The sequence below is a fragment of the Neovison vison genome, chromosome 11, assembly GCF_020171115.1.
Source record: "Neovison vison isolate M4711 chromosome 11, ASM_NN_V1, whole genome shotgun sequence".
Taxonomy (NCBI): Eukaryota; Metazoa; Chordata; class Mammalia; order Carnivora; family Mustelidae; genus Neogale; species Neogale vison.
Window position 1 is genome coordinate 176,403,291 of NC_058101.1, and position 21,362 is coordinate 176,424,652.

At 34.6% G+C, this 21,362-nt stretch overlaps 1 protein-coding gene across 1 annotated transcript in view; it reads right to left on the reverse strand.

Moving 5' to 3' along the window:
* Positions 1-1,453: 1,453 nt before the first annotated feature.
* The window catches only part of LOC122919262 (A disintegrin and metallopeptidase domain 3-like), a 106,857-nt gene continuing 86,948 nt past the window's right edge, over positions 1,454-21,362 (reverse strand). Inside the window, exons 17-21 of the mRNA XM_044268201.1 lie at positions 15,219-15,305; positions 13,440-13,554; positions 8,312-8,474; positions 4,645-4,695; positions 1,454-1,474 (exon numbers count right to left, since the gene is read on the reverse strand). Coding sequence (XP_044124136.1) covers positions 4,647-4,695; positions 8,312-8,474; positions 13,440-13,554; positions 15,219-15,305 — 414 coding nt within the window. The 3' untranslated portion in view covers positions 1,454-1,474; positions 4,645-4,646. The remainder of the gene's footprint in view (positions 1,475-4,644; positions 4,696-8,311; positions 8,475-13,439; positions 13,555-15,218; positions 15,306-21,362) is intronic.

A 21,362-nucleotide genomic window follows, 5' to 3' on the forward strand; every position in this document is an offset into this window, starting at 1 on the left:
CTAACTCAACTTCTATGCACCTCTCATCTATACCTTCTTTTATCCCAGTACAGCCTTTCGCAAGGATGAATTGTGTGAACAGTTGGAACATGAAATTCCTGTCAGGATTAAAACTTGGGCCTGTTGGTAGTATACCTGGGATCCTCAGAAATTCTTATTAAAATAAGGCAGGCTACTGATCATAATGACCTAAAATAAGTTAGTGGCAATGAAGATGAAGGAAAGTTATGATAGAATCATCCTGATATGTACTTTTTTCCCACACAATTCACCCACTAATGTGTACAATTGAATAATTTTAGGATTTTTCATATAGTCATAGATGTGTGCTATCACCAACCCTCACCCCAAGTCTTTAACTCTCTCCTAAACAACCCCAGCCCTATACAATCACTAAACTTTGTTTCAATAGATGTCCCCGTTCTGGGTATTTCATAGCAACGAATAACATATGGGTTTTGTGACTGGCTTTATTCACTTAGCATAATGATTTCAAAGGTTCACCTAATTTACAGAGGTGTCAGGGTTTCATTCCTTTTTATGACTAAGTAGTATTCATTGTAAGCATAGATCACTATTCATACAATGTTTATCCATTTATCAGTTAATGGACATTTGGAAAAGGAATCTCTTGGTCTCTGTGGTGAGGTACCCCTACCCCTGAATCAGGAGAAAAGAATCTTTGTTTATTAATGGAAACTGTAGGTTCTCATTAGACTACAGCTAGTGTGATGGTTCCCTTATCCATCAATGTCTTAAGGTATGCAGAAGTACACTCATCTCATAAGAGGAAGATGGGGCAGAGGGTACTGAAGCATGAAAATCTTACCCAGAAAAGCTCAGCTTAGTGAAAAATGAGTAATAAGTCTGGGCTCCTCCAAAGGAAAAAGATATATCCTAGATCTCAATTTATCTGAGGCCAAGGAAGTATATCACCTGGAGACACAACAGTTATCTGTGACCAGGAACTCAGTTCAAATAATTCCCTGAAGATAGAATGATATTAGTGACTATCCGAGGGTTCTGGGGCTGGCCTTACAGCCAGCATCATTTCCTCTCAATATCCCAAAGCCTGTAATGGATAAGGCAGGGAACCATGAGTTATTGGAATGGTGTGGACTGTGGGTGTCTTCTGAGAAGGGAGCAGTGAGCATGGCCCTGGGCATCGGAGGGTGGGCAGCAGCAGTGAACAATGGAATGTTTATAGCTTAGGATGTATAAGCTTCCCTGATTCAAGAGAGGCAATGTTGCTTATTTTTTCCTAGAAGATCACAGCAGGTAGAAGAATCAACAGACACAAGCCTACTTATTTTCACTCTCAGGGTTTATTTTTGTTTGTGTAATTGAAAGCTTTAAGCCATAACAAAAGGAGAGAATAGCAGATTTTTTTTCACACTCATCTCAAAGCTGTTAACAATGAACGTCTTGATAACATTGTTTCTCCAACCTTTGGCTTTTTGACATCATTTAGTCACTGTTGTGAAATAAGTATAGAGAAAAAGAAATACTAAATTTTAGTTGTTAATAAAAGCTATCTAATTTTATGATGCAACTATAAGTGTAGCAAGTAATTAACATAAAGAGCACTGCTTTTAGTGCCACAGTCTATGCTTGTGCTCCATGAAATTCTTAAACTCAGCTTTCTTTTTCCTGAATTATCTGTGATAGCCCCAGTAAAGGGAAATACAATAAAGCAGTAGTCACATGCATTTCATTTACACAGTTTCAACAATTCACGTGGATAAAAGGATATCATGAGCAAAGAAACAGAGGAAAAGAAGAATAAAAATATGCAAAGAAATAAATAATAGCTATTAGTGTATTTTTATCTTCAGAGGAAGAGTACTTCCAGAAGTCCTCTGTGCATTTCCAACAGGTGTCTCACATACATACACATGTTCAAAACCAACCCATTGTGCACCCCCTCCACGTCATCACTCCAACACAAACTGGTGCTGACCTAGCTACACAATATGTCATGACTTAAAGATGTTGTCATCCGTTGTGTCAGAAATGTTTAAGTCTTTGCAGTTCTCTTGTATTTTTACCAAAATATATCCATCCAGTCACCCCTTCAATTGAGTCTACCTCTGTTATATCTCCCCAAACTTTCCTGTTCCTTTCCTCTTACCTGATTCTGCCTCCTCCTGCATTTCTGTGTATTCATTAGTCTTATAGCTGTTTCACTAGCCTCTGGTTCTTACTGAGTCTGACTGACTTTTTCCCTACTTTATCCCAGCAATGTTTGTAAAAAGCAAACCATGTTGTGCTGAATAATTCCCTTACCACTTCAAAAATACTTTATAGGAAAAATACTTTCTCACAAATGAGAAAACAAACTACTTGTTAGGGCATACCAGACACTTCTCTTGGCTCACCATTACCTTTGCAGAGTTTCTCTCATAATGTTCATGAATTTTAATGTAAATTTTTAAATGTATTAAGAGCACACATTTTAAAACAAGTCTGCATTTGCATTTAATTTCGATAATCTTGTTGCTTTATCAATAAACATTATTTAAGCACGCTTCCTTTTACTTTATATTCAAACTGTCAATTCATTCTGTTGGTCACCTTCAAAATTTATTCCTAAGACCATCTTTGCTATTCCTGGTCAGAGGTACCACCCCTTCCCTCCTGGATCATGGCAGTAGTTTCACCACTAAATGGTTTCTCTACTTCTACTCTTGTCATTATACAGACTATTTTCAAAAAAAACCAGACTTTTATTTTATTCATTTTTTAACAAACCAGCCTTTTAAGGTGGAAGTCATAGGCTTGAAACTTTACTTCTCCAGTGATTTCCCTCTTTCACTGAGAATAAGACACAGGTGGCCCTCAAGACTTCCCAGAGTCTACAGGTGTTTACTGTCTGACTTACTACCACAAGCCGCCTGCTAACTCTACTCCAGCTAAACTAACATCACTTTTATTCATCAAATATTCCTGACTTATTTTTTCATTGGATCATTCACGTGCTTGAAAAGCTCCTGCCCAGATGTATGCATGCATACTTCTGCCAGCTCTACACCTGTGTCAGAAAGAGTTGATTTACAGCTGGAATGGAAAAACTCTTTCTTTCTGGGAAAGCCTGGATGCCTGGTGTCACTTTTTGCCAAGACAATGGCAGTGGGATTTGTAATGGGCTGTTTACAGTTCAAAATGAGGAAACCTGAGGCCTTGTGCATGAGGTGTCTCTGTGGAGTCTCTTGCTTGCTAGCCTTCTCTTAGCTGCACTGTATCCTTTACATTTCAGTAAAAGCCTCCTGTGAGTTGACCCTGGGAAGTCAAGTACCTACTTTCAGACATCTGAACTGGGTAAATAGTTGCACCTCCTCCAACTCTTTGCTTACAGATCCCTTGCTGAATAGGGCTCACTCTTTCAATCATATTCAAAACCTCTACCCAGCTCCTTCCTCACCACCAACTCTCCCATTTACCCTTACTGAGAAATAAGACCATTTTACGAGTAGGGTAGTATTTGTAAATGTCTTCTCTGGTAGCAGATAGGAAACAGAGATCCATTGACCTAACTTTCCATCAAAGTAAAATATGGAGGAATGGCAAATAGGTTGAACTCTTGATTTCACTAATGGCTGAATTTTTAATTTTTCCATTTACTCCCAGTGATAGGTCTAATATGTCAAAACTAGCATTTCTTTATGTATATGGCTTATAAATTTGAATATATAGGTACACAAATGTATATATGTACATATACCAACAATTTATGGATATGTATGTTGAATATATACAAATGCCAACTTTATCCCATTTTACAATAAAGAATTGTCTTTCTAACCTGGAGGACAATGCATTTATCATTTTGCCTTGTACCTAATAGATCTTCAATAAATGCCAATTCCATTTTCCATCACCAGACATATATCAGGTTATATGTGTCAAATTGTGAATTCTTAAGAGTTAAACCCTGGAGTCTGGTTGTCTTAAATGAAATTCCAGCTCCAAAATTTACTAAAATTTTATACACATAATTATTTAAGTTTTTTTTATGCGTGTTTCCTCATTTCTAAAATAAGGATAACAATAACCATGAAGCTTTAGTGAGGAAGAAATATAAATGTTGTAAGTCAATCTGTCTAATTCTACCAAATTAGAAACCTACCTGTGGAAGCAGGATGCATGATGGTTCATTAATATTTTAGGAGCACATTTAGAATCTCTTTAAAGTCATTTATTATCATAAAAATGTTGGTTAATAAATCATTGGCTAGGGGTGCCTGGGTGGCTCAGTGGGTTAAGCCTCTGTCTCAGGTCATAATCTCAGGGTCCTGGGATCGAGCCCCACATCGGGCTCTCTGCTCTGCCGTGAGCCGGCTTCCCCCTCTCTCTACCTGTCTTTCTGTCTACTTGTGATCTCTCTCTGTCAAATAAATAAATAAAATCTTTAAAATACAATAAACCTCTGGCTAATATTAACTAACATTAACTATTTGTAAATTAATGTAAAACAAAATTATCAAATGCTTTGTTCTAGTCTTTGCCTTAGTATGTGATATCGATAAGTAGAAATCAAGATGGCTGGAACATGGAATAATAGCTTTTTTACACCAAGGTATTGCTAAAATTTTTAAAGTAGTTTATAAATTTTATCAATTTCACTAATTTGATCCCTCAAATTACCTTTAATTTGATGACTGGTTGCTGTTGCTACTGCTGTCTCCTGATACAGATCTGTAAAAAAAGAAATGACATTACTTTAGGGTTAGAAAACCTTGTAATTTTTTTTCTGTCTTTTTGGACTATAGTTGACACAAAATGTGACATTAGTTTCAGGTGTACTGCTTAGTGATTTGACAAGTTTATGCATTATGCTATATTCACCACAAGTGTAGCTACCATCTGTCCAATTATAGCATTACACTACATTTTCTTTTTTTTTTCAGTATTTTATTTATTTATTTATTTATTTATTTATTTTTGGTTTTTTTTTGTTTGTTTTGCTATCTCTCTTTTTTTTTTCCAATTTATTTATTTTCAGAAAAACAGTATTCAATATTTTTTCACCACACCCAGTGCTCCATGCAAGCTGTGCCCTCTATAATACCCACCACCTGGTACCCCAACTTCCCACCCCCCTGCCACTTTACACTACATTTTCTATGCTGTGCCATAAAAGGCACAGCTGTGCCTCTATGCTCTAGAGGCTCTATGCTGTGCCTCGTCTTATTAATTCCATTACTAGAAGCCCACATCTTCCTCTTCCTTTCACCCATTTTAGCCAATCCTCCACCTCACTCCCTTCTGACAACCAACAATTTGTTCTCTGTATTTACAGATCTGATTCTGCTTTCTGTTTATTCAATATTTTTTTTCCATTTATGTGGAATCATGTGGTATTTGTCTTTCTTAGTCCGACTTACTTCATTTTGCATAGTAAGTCTCCAGGTATTTTTTTTTAATTTTTTGAGAAACCTCCATACTGTTTTCCACAATAGCTGCACCAATTTACATTCCCACCAACAGTGCACAAGATTTTTGTTTTGTTTTCCTCTACATCCTTGCCAATGCTTATCATTTCTTGGTTTTTTTTGGGGGGGGGATTCTACCATTATGACAGGTGTAAGATCATATCTCATTGTGGTTTTGAGTTCCATTTCGCTTATGATTATTGATGCTAAACATCTTTTCATGTGTCTGTTTCTATTTGTATGTCTTCTTTGGAAAAATGTCTATTCAGGTTGTCTGCCCATATTTAAATCAGATTATTTGTGGAGGCTTTTTTGGTGTTGAATTGTCTGAATTCTTTATATACTTTAGTTATTAACCCCTTATCTAATATATCATTTACAAATCCCTTCTCACTCAGTAGGTTTCCTTTCTGTTTTCTTGATGGTTTATTTCACTCTGCATAAGCTTATTTTGGTGTAGTCATAATATTTTATTTTTGCTTTTATCTCTTTTGTCTGGGGAGACAGACCTAGAAAAACGTTTCTACTACCAATGTCAAAGAAATTACTGCCTATGTTCCTAGCAGGATTTTTACAGTTCCAGGTCTCACATTTAGGCCTTTCATCCATTTTGAGTTTATTTTTGTGTATGGTGTAAAGAAGTGGTTTTATTCTTTTGTGTGTAGGTGTCCAGTTTCCCCAGCACCATTTGTTGAAAAGACTATTTTCTCATTGCATATTCTTGCCTCCTTTGTCGCAGATTAATTGGCCATATAGTTTTGGGTCCATTTCTGGGTCTAATCCATTGACTGATGTGTCAATTTTTGTGCCAGGGTCATACAGTTTTGATTATATGGCTTTGTAGTTGTATCTTGAAATCTGGGATCATACCTCTAGCTTTGTTCTTCCTTTTCAGGATTGCTTTGACTCTTTGGAGTCTTTTGTGGTTCTATAAAAACTAGGGTTATTTGTTCTAGTTCTGTGAAAATGCCACTGGTAGTTTGAAAGAGATTGTGTTTAATCTGTAGACAGCTTTGGGTAATATGGATATTTTAACAATAGTAATTCTTCCAATCCATGGGCATGAAGTATCTTTCCATTTGTATCATCTTCAGTTTCTTTCATCAATGTCATATAGTTTTCAGAGTAAAGGTCTTTCACTTCCCTGGTTAAGTTTATTCCTAGATATTTTATTCTTTTAGTTCCAATTGTATATGGAATTATTTTCTCAAATTTTTCTGATACTTCATTATTAGTGTATAGAACCACAACTGATTTCTGTGTGTTAATATTGTACATGTCAACATTGCTAAATTCATTTATTAGTTCAAATATTTGTTTTAGTTGCGTCTTTAGGTTTTTCTATGTAGAGTATCCTGTCATCTGCAAATAGTGACAGCTTTACTTCTTCCTTACCAACCTGGATACTTTTTCTTTCTTTCTGTTGTCTAATTGCTGTGCCTAGGACTTCCAGTACTATGTTGAAAAGAGTGGCAAGAACAGATGTCCTTGTCTTGTTCCTGATCTTAGAGGAAAAGTTTTCAAAGTTTCATCATTAAATATAATGTTAGCTGTGGGTTTTTCATATATGGTCTTTTTTATGCTAAGGTATGTTCCTTATAAGTCCATTTTCTTGCGAGTTTATTTTGATGGAAGTTTTGTATCATTATGTTTTCTTTATTTGTACGAGTGAAAAAAGAAACATTTTCCTGTAGGATATAAAAGCACTTATTTATCCTTACTTCCACATTCTTTTTTCCAGGGTCAATAATATCCACTGCCTGAGCAAAAATGGGACTTGTATGGTGTTATGGTTAAAAAAAAAAAAAAAGCTGTATGTAAGTGAAGTTGGATGAAGAAAGACGACTAGCATATCATCTCACTTATGTATGGGAACTAACTTTTGTTAAAGATTATATTTATTCATTTGACAGAAAGGAAGAGTACAAGCAGGGGGAGCAGCAGGCAAAGGGAGAAGCAGGCATCCTGCCAAGCAGGGGGCCCAATGTGGGGCTCAATCCCAAGACCCTGGGATCATGACCAGAGCCAAAGGCAGACCCTCAACTGAATGAACCACCCAAGCATCCCTCTAAATTTTTTTAAAACAAAAAATAAGCTCATAAATACAGAGAATAGGTTGATGGTTACCAGAGGTCGGGGTATGGGGTGAGTGAAATGAATGAAGGAGGTCAAAAGTACAAACTTCTGGTTATGAAAAATTAAGTAATGCGTATGTAATGTATAGCATGGTGATTATAATTAACAATAAGGTATGGCATGTTTGAAACATGCTAAGACAATAGATCTTAAAAGTCCTCATCACAAGAAAATAAAATTTTATAACTAGGTATGAAGACAGATGTTAACTAGACTTTTTGTGGTCCCCATTTCAAGTAGCTTTAGAAACATATGAAACATATGAGCAATATTAAGTGTAAATTGGGCATTGTCCTATCTGTATCCACCCTTTGCTATCATATATATATATATTTTTTTACATTTTTCTCACCTTCTACATATCTATTCACAAAAGTTACTTCCTTATCTCTATTAATCTCCTTGATACAACTGAATGTCAATGCAAAAAAAAAAAATGAGGTTGCTTAGGTGGTAGACAGAGTACTAAAGCAACTGTAGTCAATATGGCTTTTAGTTTGAAAGGCAGTGTGAATTTACTGAGTAGCTTCAGTTATTTCTGAACCTATAAGAAAAAGAAAAATAACTTCCCCATGAAATCTGAAAAAATATCTGGTATATGCCAAGGCTCAATATTTCTAAATATTAATCCAATTCATCTAAGATCCAAACTCAGCACTTTAAAATCCTACTTGCAATATTCTAAATATTAATTCTTACTCAATTGGATTTTAATATTAATTTTAAAAAATAATAATACTTACTCTTCACTTACTGTTCCCTCTCTGTTCCAAAATCTTATTTTATTCCATTTAAAAGCGATGATGGCAGTTAAAATAAGGATGGGTAGAAAAATGTAGAAACTGATCAAGAGGCCATTTTTTTGAGGAGCAGCATATTGTTTTCTAAGTAAGCTTTTACTGTCCTCTGAAAACATGAAAGTACATTTTAACTTATCAAAAATTATATGCAAAGCTTATTAGTAAGTTGAAATATAAAAACTTGTGATTCAAATAATATGGTGATAAATTTATGTTTTAAGATATTTTCAAAAAATAAACAAATTTTTTAAAAATGTAAAAAAATTAAAAATGTTTTCCAATATTCTGTGACTATGCCCCCAAAGAGCATTATATATTTGTCAATTCAATATATAATTAATATAAATTTATATTTAATCATTATATGTACATTTAATCTTTATGTGTTATATTCTATTTTTTATTATATTCCCTTTTATAAACTTCTACTTAAAATATATTAATCTGATATTATTCTTTAATAAATTTTTCATTTAAAAAATAGAGTAGGTATAAAAAAGGGACCTAGAGTGGGAGGAAGATGACAGAGGAGTAGGGGACCCTAGTTTCATCTGGTCCCTGGAATCCAGCTAATTAGCTTTCAAATCATTCTGAACACCTGTGAAATCAGCTGGAGATTCTAAGAAAAGAATTGTTGCAATTCCACAAATAGAAAAAGGAACCACTTTCTGCAATGTAGGAGGTCCAGAGAAGCGAACCCCAGGCAATATATTGGAAGATACACTGTGGGGGGTGGGGGTAAGCCTCCATCAGCTGGCTGCTGGAAAGTGATATAGCAGCAGAGTGCAAAATCGGAACTTTTAGAAGTGTGCACCAGTGAGGGACATCCTGCCTGAAAGGGGCTCAGGTAGCAAAGCAGGGCACAATCTTAGGTGGGACAGTATGGTCTCAGGGTTTCTGGGTTCACAGAGAGAATGATGGTGTCTGAGTGCAACAGAGTTCCCTGCATCAAAGCTGGAAGCTGGCTGCAATCAGCAAGCCCATGAGTGGGCTTTCACCTCAGTGTTGCCATTAACCTTGAACTGCAGAATGATAAGGCAACTGCTCTCCAAGCAGGGACCCAGCAAGTAGCAGAACCATAGAGAGACCCTTTCTGTGCCACAGGAATCTGGAGAGTTTGGAGACTCAGGTGGCATGGATCCTTTAAGCAAAGAGATCCCAAAAGTAATATAGAACAGAAAGAAAGAGAGACAATATACATGCAATACAACGGCACCAAATTCATATCTTTCAACTTTACTCTGAGTGTAAATGGGCTAAATGCTCCAATCAAAAGACACAGGGAATCAGATTGGATAAAAATAGCAAGACCCATCAATATGCTGTCTATTAGAGATTCATTTTAGACCCAAAGACACCCCAGATTGAAAGTAAGAGTTGGAGAATCATTTATCACACTAATGGACATCAAAAGAAAGCTGGGTGGCAATCCTTATATCAGGCAAATTAGACTTTAAAACAAAGATTGAAACAAGAGATGAGGAGGGACACTATATCATACATAAAGAGTTTATCCAACAGGAAGATCTAACAATTATAAATATTTATACTCTTAAGTTGGGAGCAGCCAATTATTTAAACCAATTAATAATAAAATTAAAGAAACCCATTGATAATAATACAATAATAGTAAAGGACTTTGACACACCAGTCTCAGCAAAGGACAGACCATCTAAGCAGAGATTAACAAGTGCAGGGACACTTGAATTACATAATGGACTAGATGGACTTCACATATATATTCAGCACATGCATCCTAAATATGCATTCTTCTCAAGTGCACATGGAACTTTTTCAAGAATAGGTCACAAACTGTGTCACAAATCAGGTCTCGAGTGGCACCAAGGATTAGGATTATTCCTTGAAAATTATCAGAGCACAATTTTTTGAAACTTGAACTCAATCACAAGAGGATATTTGGAAAGAGCTCAACTAGGTGGGGACTAAAGAGCATCTTACTAAAGAATCAATGGATCAACCAGGAAATTAAAGAATTAAAAATCACATCAAAACAAATGAAAATGAAAACAACATAGTCCAGCAACTTTGGGATGCAACAAAGGTAGTCCTAAGAGGGAAGTATATAGCAATACAGGCCTACCTCAGGAAGCAAGAAAAGTCTCAAATATACAACCTATCCTTACACCTAAATGAGCCAGGTAAGAACAACAAATGAAACCTAAAGTCAGGAGTAAAAAGAAAATAATAAATATTGGAACAAAAATAAATGATAGAGAAACAAACAAAAAAAGTAGAACAGATTGATGAAAATTAAGAGTTGCTTCTTTGAAATAATTAATAAAATTGATAAACCTCTCACCAGACACATCAAAAAGAAAAGAGAAAGGACTCAAATAAATAAATCACAAATGAGAGAAGAGAGATCATAAAGACCACCACAGAAATGTAAAAAATTATAAGAGAATATTATAGTTATATGCCAAGAAATGGCAATTTGGAAAAAATAATGGATAAATTCCTAGAAACATACAAACTGCTAAAACTAAAACTAGAAAAAAAGGAAAATTTGAACACACCCTTAGCAAGCAAGAAAACTGAATCTATAATCAAAAATCTTCCAACAAACAAAAGTTCAAGGCCAAATGGCTTCCAGGGGAGTTCTACCAGATATTTAAAGAAGAATTAATACCTATACTTCTCAAACTGTTCCAGAAAATAGAAAGGGAAGGAAAGTTTTCAAATTTACTCTATAAGGCCAATATTACCTTGATTTCAAAGCCAAAGACTCCACTAAAAGGGAACATTACGGGCCAATATCCCTGATGAACATAGAGGCAAAAATTCTCAAGAAGGTACCAGTAAATCGAATTCAACAAGACATTAAATGAATTTTTCACCACAGTAAAGTGGGATTTATTTCTGAGCTACAGGGGTGGTTCATTATTTGCAAACCAATGAACATGAGATACCACATTAATAAAAGAAAGGATAAGAACCATATGATCCTCTCAATAGATTCAGAAAAGCATTTGACAAAGTACAGCATACATTCTTGATAAAAACCCTCAACAAAATGGACAAAGATGGAATATATCTCAACATCATAAAGGCCAAAGACTACAGATATACAGCTAATATTATTCTCAATGGAACAAGACAATTATGTCCACTCTTAGCATTTTTATTTAATATAGTACAAGAAGTCTTAGACTCTGAAATCACAGAACAAAAAGAAATAAAAGGCATCCAAATCACCCAGGAAGAGGTTATACTTTCACTATTTACAGACAACATGATACTCTATGAAGAAAACCCAAAGATTCCACCCTAAAGTTCCTGGAACTGATACAGGAATTCAGCAAAATTGCAGTATATAAAATCAACATACAGAAATCTATTGCATTCCTATAAAAAATAATGAAGAATCAGATAGAGATCAAAGAACTGACCCATTTACAATTACATCAAAAACAATGTTACCTAGCAATAAACCTAAACAAAAATGTGAAAGACCTGTATACTCTGAAAACTATAGAACATTGATGAAAGAAATTGAAAAGGATACAAATGGAAAACCATTCCAGGCTCATGGATTGGAATAACAAGTATTGTTAAAATCTCTATACCACCCAAAGCAATCTACACATTTAATGCAATCCCTATCAAAATACAACAGGATTTTTCACAGAGCTAGAACAACCAACCATAAAATTTGTATGGAACCATAAAGGCCCCCAAACAACCAAAGCAATCTTAGAAAAGAAAAGCAACCCAGGAGGTATCACAATTCCAGACTTCAGGCTACATTACAAAGCTGTACAAAGAAAGAAAGTATGGTACTGTCACAAAAACAGACACATACATACATCAGTGGAAAAGAATAGAGAACCCAGAAATGAACCCACAACTCTATGGTCGACTAATCTTCAACAATGCAGGAAAGGCTATCCAATGGAAAAAAGACAGTCTCCTCAACAAATGGTGTTGGGAGTACTGGACAGCAACATGCAGAGGAATGATAATGGACCACTTTCAGATAACATACACAAAAACAAATTCAAAATAGATAGAGAGCTAAAATGAGACTAAGGATACAATTGAATTATACCTTTGAACTGCTGAAAGTAAAATTCTCAATGCAGAATTCTACTTCCAGTTAAAATACACTTCACAATTTGAGACATTTTTATAAAACATTTTAAAGACAAAAGCTGAGAATAATTGGTCACCACAAGGTAGGTAGGTAGATAGATACAGATATAGATATATGTAAAGGAAGTTTGTCAGTGAGAAAGAAAATGACACACATGGAAATTTGAATGTGCTGGAAGAACTGAAAAGCCCTTGAAAACAGTAAATTGATAGGTAAATGGAAATATTTATATTAAAAAATCTTTAACTTTCCATTGGCTGTTTAAAGCAAATATAATGGTGTATTATCAGGTTTATATATATATATATATATGTATGCATAACTACGGAAACAAAAATGATGGAAAGACATTAATGGAATTATATTCTTATGAGATTTTTACATTATAATATTTAGAAAAAATGAATACACTATGAAGAAAATGAACAATATTCGTGAATGTTCACCAAACAGTGTTTCATACCATCTACTATCCATATGCTATGAGTATAGATTTTGTTACTTTTACCTTTAAATAGTATGGTCATTTGAAAGATGTGAATAGCATGTTAAAATTGTTAACATCCTCGAATATACAGAGTATATAATAAAACGTTCCCCTATTCTGTAATTTAATCATACTTATCTAAAAAAACTCTGCTGTGTAAACAGAAATGTTTTGGGAACCATGGTTAAAATTAAAGGGAGGCCTATTAGCATATTCACTTCTTGACTGGAACTAAAAGCATATGCAAAGTTTTGATTGACAGTATGATCTGGAGCTGTACTGTTTAATACAGTTGTCACTGGCCACAAATGGCTACTTGAATTTAAAGTAAACAAAGTAAATTAAAAAGGAAATTTTAACCCTTTAGTTGCACTATCGACCTGTCAGGAGCTCGATAGCCACATAGTCAGTGGAAACCATTTCTATAAGTACAGAAAGCTCTACTGAAGCACACCGATCTCGATACTAACTATTGGCAAGCCAAAACCCATCATCATAACTTCCTCCTGGTGATGTTGGTGCTGGATCACAATTTGGAGGAGAATACCCAACATCACAGTGACAATGAAGCTTATTATTGCAAACCTAAAACAAAAACCAAACAGAAAATTAGAACATTTTAGGTATAATGCAAAAATTAAATGCCTTATTTGTGACTGTTAGTCAATATATGTTATTAAAATATGATTGCTTCATACATTAGTTTTTTATTTTAATGTGGAAAATAATTTTTACAATAAAATGTAATATAATAAATGTCTTTGCAGTATCTTTTCAATGTCATAGATACTTCTTATTTGTCTTTTGTCTTTTTAAATAACAATAGATAACACACTGATACAATGAAAATACCTTATTCTAAAAAGGCACAGAAATTATGAAGCTCAAAATTTTGAAACTAAGAGAGTTGACTTATATTATGAATTGTGCTAGATTTTTTTTTAAATGTCTGTGATAAGAGCTAACTTTACAAAAAATGGGGGGAAAATTGTAAAGGAAAAAGCTTGCTTATCCAGACATAGATACCAAAATGTATTTTGCTAGAAATAGGAAGGCTAGAAAACACCTGTAAATCTGATCTGGTGGATGAATCAAAAGGGTCAGAAGCAGAAGAGAGGATCTAGAAGTAGATTCATGCAGAAATTAAATTAAACTAAACAAGAAAGGAAAGAAACAGAAAAGAAACTGCTAATGATAGGACATGTTAACGATTCGGGAGAGAATTTTGATACAAAAACATGCAGGAAGGTCAGTTTTTTCCTGGATTATTATACAAAATCTGAAACATCAATATGGCAGCAGACATTAGCCACAAAGTTAAGGCCAAATGCACTCTTGGAAAAATTTACAAAATTTCTATACCCTAGCAGCTAATTTCTCAATGTATGGACAAATAGAAATGTAAATGACAATAAATTAATTAACTTAATTAATTAGTTAATTAATTAATTAAATACAAATTAACAATATATTTAGCTGTGAGAAGAGATTTTAAAAACTAAGAAGCTAGTCTGGCTAGAATTTGAGAAAATGCATATTTTCATTCATGATAGGTGAGAGCAAATCTGGTATATTTCTAAAAAACATAATATGTATGAATATTTAAATGGTGCATAAATTTGACCCATCAGATTTCGTTGCTAACAATTTAAGAAATCAGGTAATTGTCCAAAGGTGAATGTAGAACAATGTCCATTATACCATTATTTACATTAGCTAAGTAAAAATTTGACATAATCTGTAAGTCCATTAGCAAATGAGTTTTCAAATATAGTATAGAAGAGACATACACAGAAATAAATTGAAGATACTAAAGGACAAAAGAGATCTGAATGAACAAGAAATTCTGCTCTCATAAAACATTAGATTATAAGTCATATGTGTAATATAAGTATATTAAGTGCATGTGTTTAAACATATCAGTACACATACATTCAATTATAAGCAAAATTTATATAAGCATGTATAAACATATGTTCATACCCATTTCCAAAATTTCATACTGGAATATGTTTCATACTGCACTTTTGTACAAAGTTCAAAGTTTATCAGTTCATGAGACCAATAATAATCTAAACTCATAAATCTTATGTATATGTATACATAATAGAATCACTTTCCTTATTTAACAGCAATTTTCTAAAAGAAATTTCCACATCAAATAATTCTGAACCTTATTATTATCCTAGAAAAAGTTACTGACATGTATTTTAAATACTATATGTAAAAATAGAGGAAATAATACATACTCCATGTCCACTGCAATTTACTTCTGACCGACAATTTGGTCTATTTGGGTAGTTACTGGCTTCTTGGCAGGTTCCGCGAAAGCAATACTAAAATGTTAAAACATTTTAAATGTAAACTCAAGAGTTGAGCAATTGTACTTGGTATAAAAATTAGATGCACAAGATAAATACAAATACACACCCCCACATACACACACACAACCACACACACACACCAGATTAGTCAATTTCATGACATTTATTCCTTTTTATAAAAACAAGTTGGGAGTCTAAATGGCATGTTATTACACTACTACATATAAAATTCTGAGAATGAGATACTATTTTTTCCTTATGAGGGAGCACAGCTGTGAGTTTATTGATACTAACTGGCATAAGAACAAATATAGATAACTTATACTGATCATCAGTAATGGGCTAGGATATGTCTTTCTATTTTCTATGCAATTTTATAATATATACTCAGATTGACTTTGTGAGGAAGATGTTTTTATTCTCATTTTGTATTTTCTAAAAATAAATGTACTCTTTTAAGGTCATGCATGAGTTACTGACAGACCCAACATTCAGTGCAAGAACTACTTTAGTCACAGAGCCACATATTTATTGACCAATGCTAAGTATCTGTCATTTTTATGCTTATTTCCAACATTAATGACAATATCTTTTATCTTTCACATTAGCAATGTGACCTTAGTACAAATTATTTAATATCCCCATGCTTAGTTTGTCCATCTTTGAATTTGGAATAGCAATTGATATCCAAAATTTTTTAAACTATAGGTTATTAAAAAATGTAGGTATAAGGATGAAGCAATTTGTTAGACATAAAGGAATAAAAGTAATGTTTGGCACATAGTAAATGCTCACTAATACAAGATACTGTTTTATTGTTAATTTACCTCATTTTCATGTAGATTTTAAGGGCTTATTCCTATATCCAAATTTTATTTTAATCTGAATATCTTTGGGGTATTTTCTAAGATTATCTGCTGACTTTTCTCAGGTTATCTGATAGAATATACACTATATGATGAATAGTCTTAAAAATCATTATTTCCTATCATCATAACTAATTATCATCATAAAGGAAAGAATATCAGCTTGTTCATTAACTGAAAGTGCTCTGATGAAGCCAGCAAGAATAACAAAATGTTGGACAAACCAACATCACCTATCCACTAAACCATCTTCATTCAAGTTCTCTTTAAAACGTTGTCATGGGGCAAAAATAGATGAGTCATATTTCACTGGGTTGTCTTTAGGGGAAAAATAATCCAGGAAGAGTTAAGACCTATGCTTTGGATACAATTTTCAAGTAAACAGATCAGTGTGTAGCTGGCTCCTTTGTAATGACAGCAAAAGCAAGAGACATTATAAAAGTACTTAGTCCTAGGCAATGGTTGGGAGGATTTTTTTTAATATAAACTAATCTACAAGACTTCCGTCTTTGAATAAGAGACACAGATAATGTTTCAGAGGCAGTTACATCATGTATCAAAGGAAAAAAACATATATATATGTAAATGCATATTTCTTGAAAGAGAAATGCCTGGATTCTGTAAGCATATTTTCTTACAGTCCCAGGTGTGAGTAAGAAAAAGGCAGTTAATTTTACTTATCTATTCAATGATTAACTTATCTAATTTTGGACAATTAAATATGTCCTAAACATACCCACCTTCAGGTTAAAAATGAATGTGCTGAGAGGTGTTATTTTCTCTACCCGACCTGAGCTAGAAACTACTTCAATAAATTCTTCTGTTCTAAGTCTTATAAATAAAAAAGAAATCAAAAGAGCTTTCTGTCACATCCATTATTAAGCAAACTTGCATTATTGGAATAATGCCTATATCCATGCAGTATAAATATATGTGTTTCATTTAAAATTTTATTATGATTCACAAGAGACATACTTTTCCTCGTGTTATAAATAAGATATAAGGTCTCCCCTCTTTCCTCCTTTCTGTTCTTTTCTGTTAAGATAATTTTTATAAAGGACCACATTAATAATAATAAGATAAAGAAGTCTTTCCTTTCCAACCACTCTGAAATCAACTGAACAACGTGGAGTAACAAATGAAAATGAAGTATATCTTTGATGAATTTTTTAAATAACCACAGGATAATTTCAATTTAAATTCACAGACATGACACTCACAATTACTCCCCTTTTCCTAATTACTGTGAGTAAAGGAGAATCAGAACAAGGCAATTAGAAGATGAGAGATTTAAGAACTTCCTGGGATTTCAAAATAAAATGAAGGCCACCAATGGGTAAAATGAAGTGAGGAAGCAACCACATCACATACAGTGGTCAAGGAGAGAGCCTTGGTTGACCAGCCTACAATGCTTGGAGTATCTGCAGCCTCAGAGTAATAAGGAAAAGCAAAGGAAGAAGAGCCAAAAATGCAGTTTGGACAGGAAGGCCAAAATGTGGAATTATCCACAGAAGTGTCCACAAAACCACAGAAGCAGTTAGCTCTCATATTCACTACTCACCTCTCCGTTCTCTCAATTACAAAATTCATTCCACAAAACAATTTTATCCCAAAGGAGAAAATTAAGGAAGGTATTTTGTTTCCTAAAGCAATTGAATTAATGATGACTATAGATTTTGGACTTTGCAAGTGGTCTGTCCTTTAGGAGAATCGCTATCCATTTAAAGTTTTGGAAGTACCACCACCTAAATGGCTGGTTCCCAAATGAGACTGTCATTTGACAAATCCTTGTCACATGGAAAAGGCTGCCAGTTTTGCGTTATTTTTTTTTTTAATTAAAAATAATGTGGGAACCATGAGAGACTATGGACTCTGAAAAACAGTCTGAGGGGTTTGAAGTGGCGGGGGGGGGTGGGAGGTTGGGGTACCAGGTGGTGGGTATTATAGAGGGCACGGCTTGCATGGAGCACTGGGTGTGGTGAAAAAATAATGAATAATGTTTTTCTGAAAATAAATAAATTGAAAAAAAAATAATGTGGGAGTAAAACATCATGCCAGCTTATAGCTCCCACTGAACCAAGTAGGAAAAGCCAGTCTCCCTCCCTCCCTCCATCTCAGTCCCTACCTTCCCTTCTCTTTCTTTCCCTGCCCTTTTCCTCCCCTTCTCTTCCCTTCCCTTCCCCTCTCACTCCTTGTCTTATTTCACTTAGCATAATCTCTTTCAGTCCCGTCCATGTTGATACAAAAGTTGGGTATTCATCCTTTCTGATGGAGACATTATACTCCATAGTGTATATGGACCATAACTTTTTTTTTTTAAGGATTTTATTTATTTATTTGGCAGAGATCACAAGTAGGCAGAGAGGCAGACAGAGAGAGGGGGGAGGAAGCAGGCTCCCTGCCGAGCAGAGACCCTGATGCGGGGCTTGATCCCAGGACTCTGAGATCATGACCTGAGCTGAAGGCAGAGGCTTAACCCACTGAGCCACCTAGGTGCCCCTGGACCATATATTCATCCACCGAAGGGCATTTTGGTTCTCTCTACGGTTTGGTGACTGTGGCCATTGCTGCTATGAACATTGGGATACAGATGGCCCCTATTTTCACTACATCTGTATCTTTGGGGCAAATACCCAGTAGTGCAATTGCAGGGTCATAGGATAGCTCTATTTTTCATTTCTTAAGGAATCTTTACACTGATTTCCAAAGTGGCTGCCCCAACTTGCAATCCCACCAACAGTCTAAGAGGTTTCCCCTTTCTCCACATCCTCTCCAACACTTGTTGTTTACTGTCTTGCTAATTTTGGCCATTCTAACTGGTGTAAGGTAATATCTCAATGTGGTTTTTTTGTTGTTGTTTTGTTTTTTTGTTTTGTTTTGTTTTTATTTTTTTTCCAATTTATTTATTTTCAGAAAAACAGTATTCATTATTTTTTCACCACACCCAGTGCTCCATGCAAGCCGTGCCCTCTATAATACCCACCACCTGGTACCCCAACCTCCCACCCCCCCCCGCCACTTCAAACCCCTCTGATTGTTTTTCAGAGTCCATAGTCTCTCATGGTTCACCTCCCCTTCCAATTTACCCAAAAGCACATACCCTCCCCAATGTCCATAACCCTACCCCCCTTCTCCCAACCCCCCCTCCCCCCAGCACAGAAAAGGAAACAGTTAACAAAACCAAAAGACAACTGACAGAATGGAAGAAGATATTTGCAAACGACATATCAGATAAAGGGCTAGTATTCAAAATCTATAAAGAGCTTAGCAACCCAAAGAACAAATAATCCAATCAAGAAATGGGCAGAGGACATGAACAGACATTTCTGCAAAGAAGACATCCAGATGGCCAACAGACACATGAAAAAATGCTCCACATCACTCGGCATCAGGGAACTACAGATCAAAACCACAATGAGATACCACCTCATACCAGTCAGAATGGCTAAAATTAACAAGTCAGGAAATGACAGATGCTGGCAAGGATGTGGAGAAAGGGGAACCCTCCTACACTGCTGGTAGGAATGCAAGCTTATGCAACCACTCTGTAAAACAGCATGAAGGTTCCTCAAAATGTTGAAAATAGAACTGCCCTACGACCCAGCAATTGCACTACTGGGTATTTACCCTAAAGATACAAATGTAGTGATCCAAAGGGGCACGTGCACCCGAATGTTTATAGCAGCAATGTCCGCAATAGCCAAACTATGGAAAGAACCTAGATGTCCATCAACAGATGAATGGATAAAGAAGAAGTGGTATATATACACAATGGAATACTATGCAGCCATCAAAAGAAACGAAATCTTCATGGATGGAACTAGAGCGTATCATGCTTAGCGAAATAAGTCAAGCGGAGAAAGACAACTATCATATGATCTCCCTGATATGAGGAAGTGGTGATGCAACATGGGGGCTTAAGTGGGTAGGAGAAGAATCCATGAAACAAGATGGGATAGGGAGGGAGACAAACCATAAGTGACTCTTAATCAATGTGGTTTTGATTTGAATCTCCCTGATGGCTAAAGATGATGAACATTTTTCCATGTGTCTGTTAGAAGTTTGTATGTCTTCTCTCCTTTGCATTTTTATATAAACCTTTAAGTCAGTTTTTCAATCTTCACCAGCAGGACATCCCACCCCTACCAAAAAAAAAAAAAAAGAAAAGGAAATAAAATGAAAACCTGCTGAGAGTTTGATTCTTGATGGTATCAGATTCATCACTGAGATATATATATATATGAGCAAATTATCATACCCAAGGAGGGGCCCATGGTAACCTCCAATATTTATAGCCAGATGGTAAGAAGTATGGGTGCTCTGGGATTTGCATCTTGTCTCTAAAATGGGGACAGTCTTATGGCACTGAATTTTTAAATTGTGGGATGTGATTTTATCTCCAAATAGTGTCAGCACTGAATTACTTGGAATTGTTGGACACCCAGCTGGTGTCAAAGAAAACACTACATAATATATATGTATATCATAATATGTATGTATATCTCAGTATATGTGTATAATATGTATATCTTAAAATATTATATCTCAATGCAAAATATTTTAATTAAAATGTGAGATAATTGTGCAGTGTTATTCCTTTGGTCAACTAATTTTTTAATTGTACCAGTTTAAAATATTTTGTTCTATTTCTCAAAATTTTTAAGAAAAAAAATAAACAAAGCTTAAACTTTGTTTTATTATTATGTCTTATAGAAAGGCTAAATTTTTAACATATATATGTTATGATTTTGGAGGAAGAATTAGGCAAGTTGGTCTATGAGCAAATAAATGTTTTAGTTTCTACAATGAAATGAATTCTCTTTGTCAATTATAGAAAGATTAAATTCTTGGCTTTTTTTGCTTTTTTTTGTTGTTATTGGGTTGTTCTGACCTACTTTTTTGGTGTATAATCTGTTCTTTTTTGTTCTTTGTTTACACAAATTTTTTGAAGTTTAGATCCTAGCCTAACAAAGAGGTTTAGATTCTCAAGTGTGAGAAAACAAGTTTACATATCTATAGCAAAATTTATAATAAAACAATGACAGTCCACTAGCAAGTGTTCCTTTGACTAATAGAAATTCTGAGATTTGAATCTAAAGATCATGATACAGTAACCAAAATTTATAACATTAATTATAAATAAAAATATCTTTAAGTCTCTCTCTCTCTCTCTTTCTCTCTCCAGGAGGAACAATTCTATATC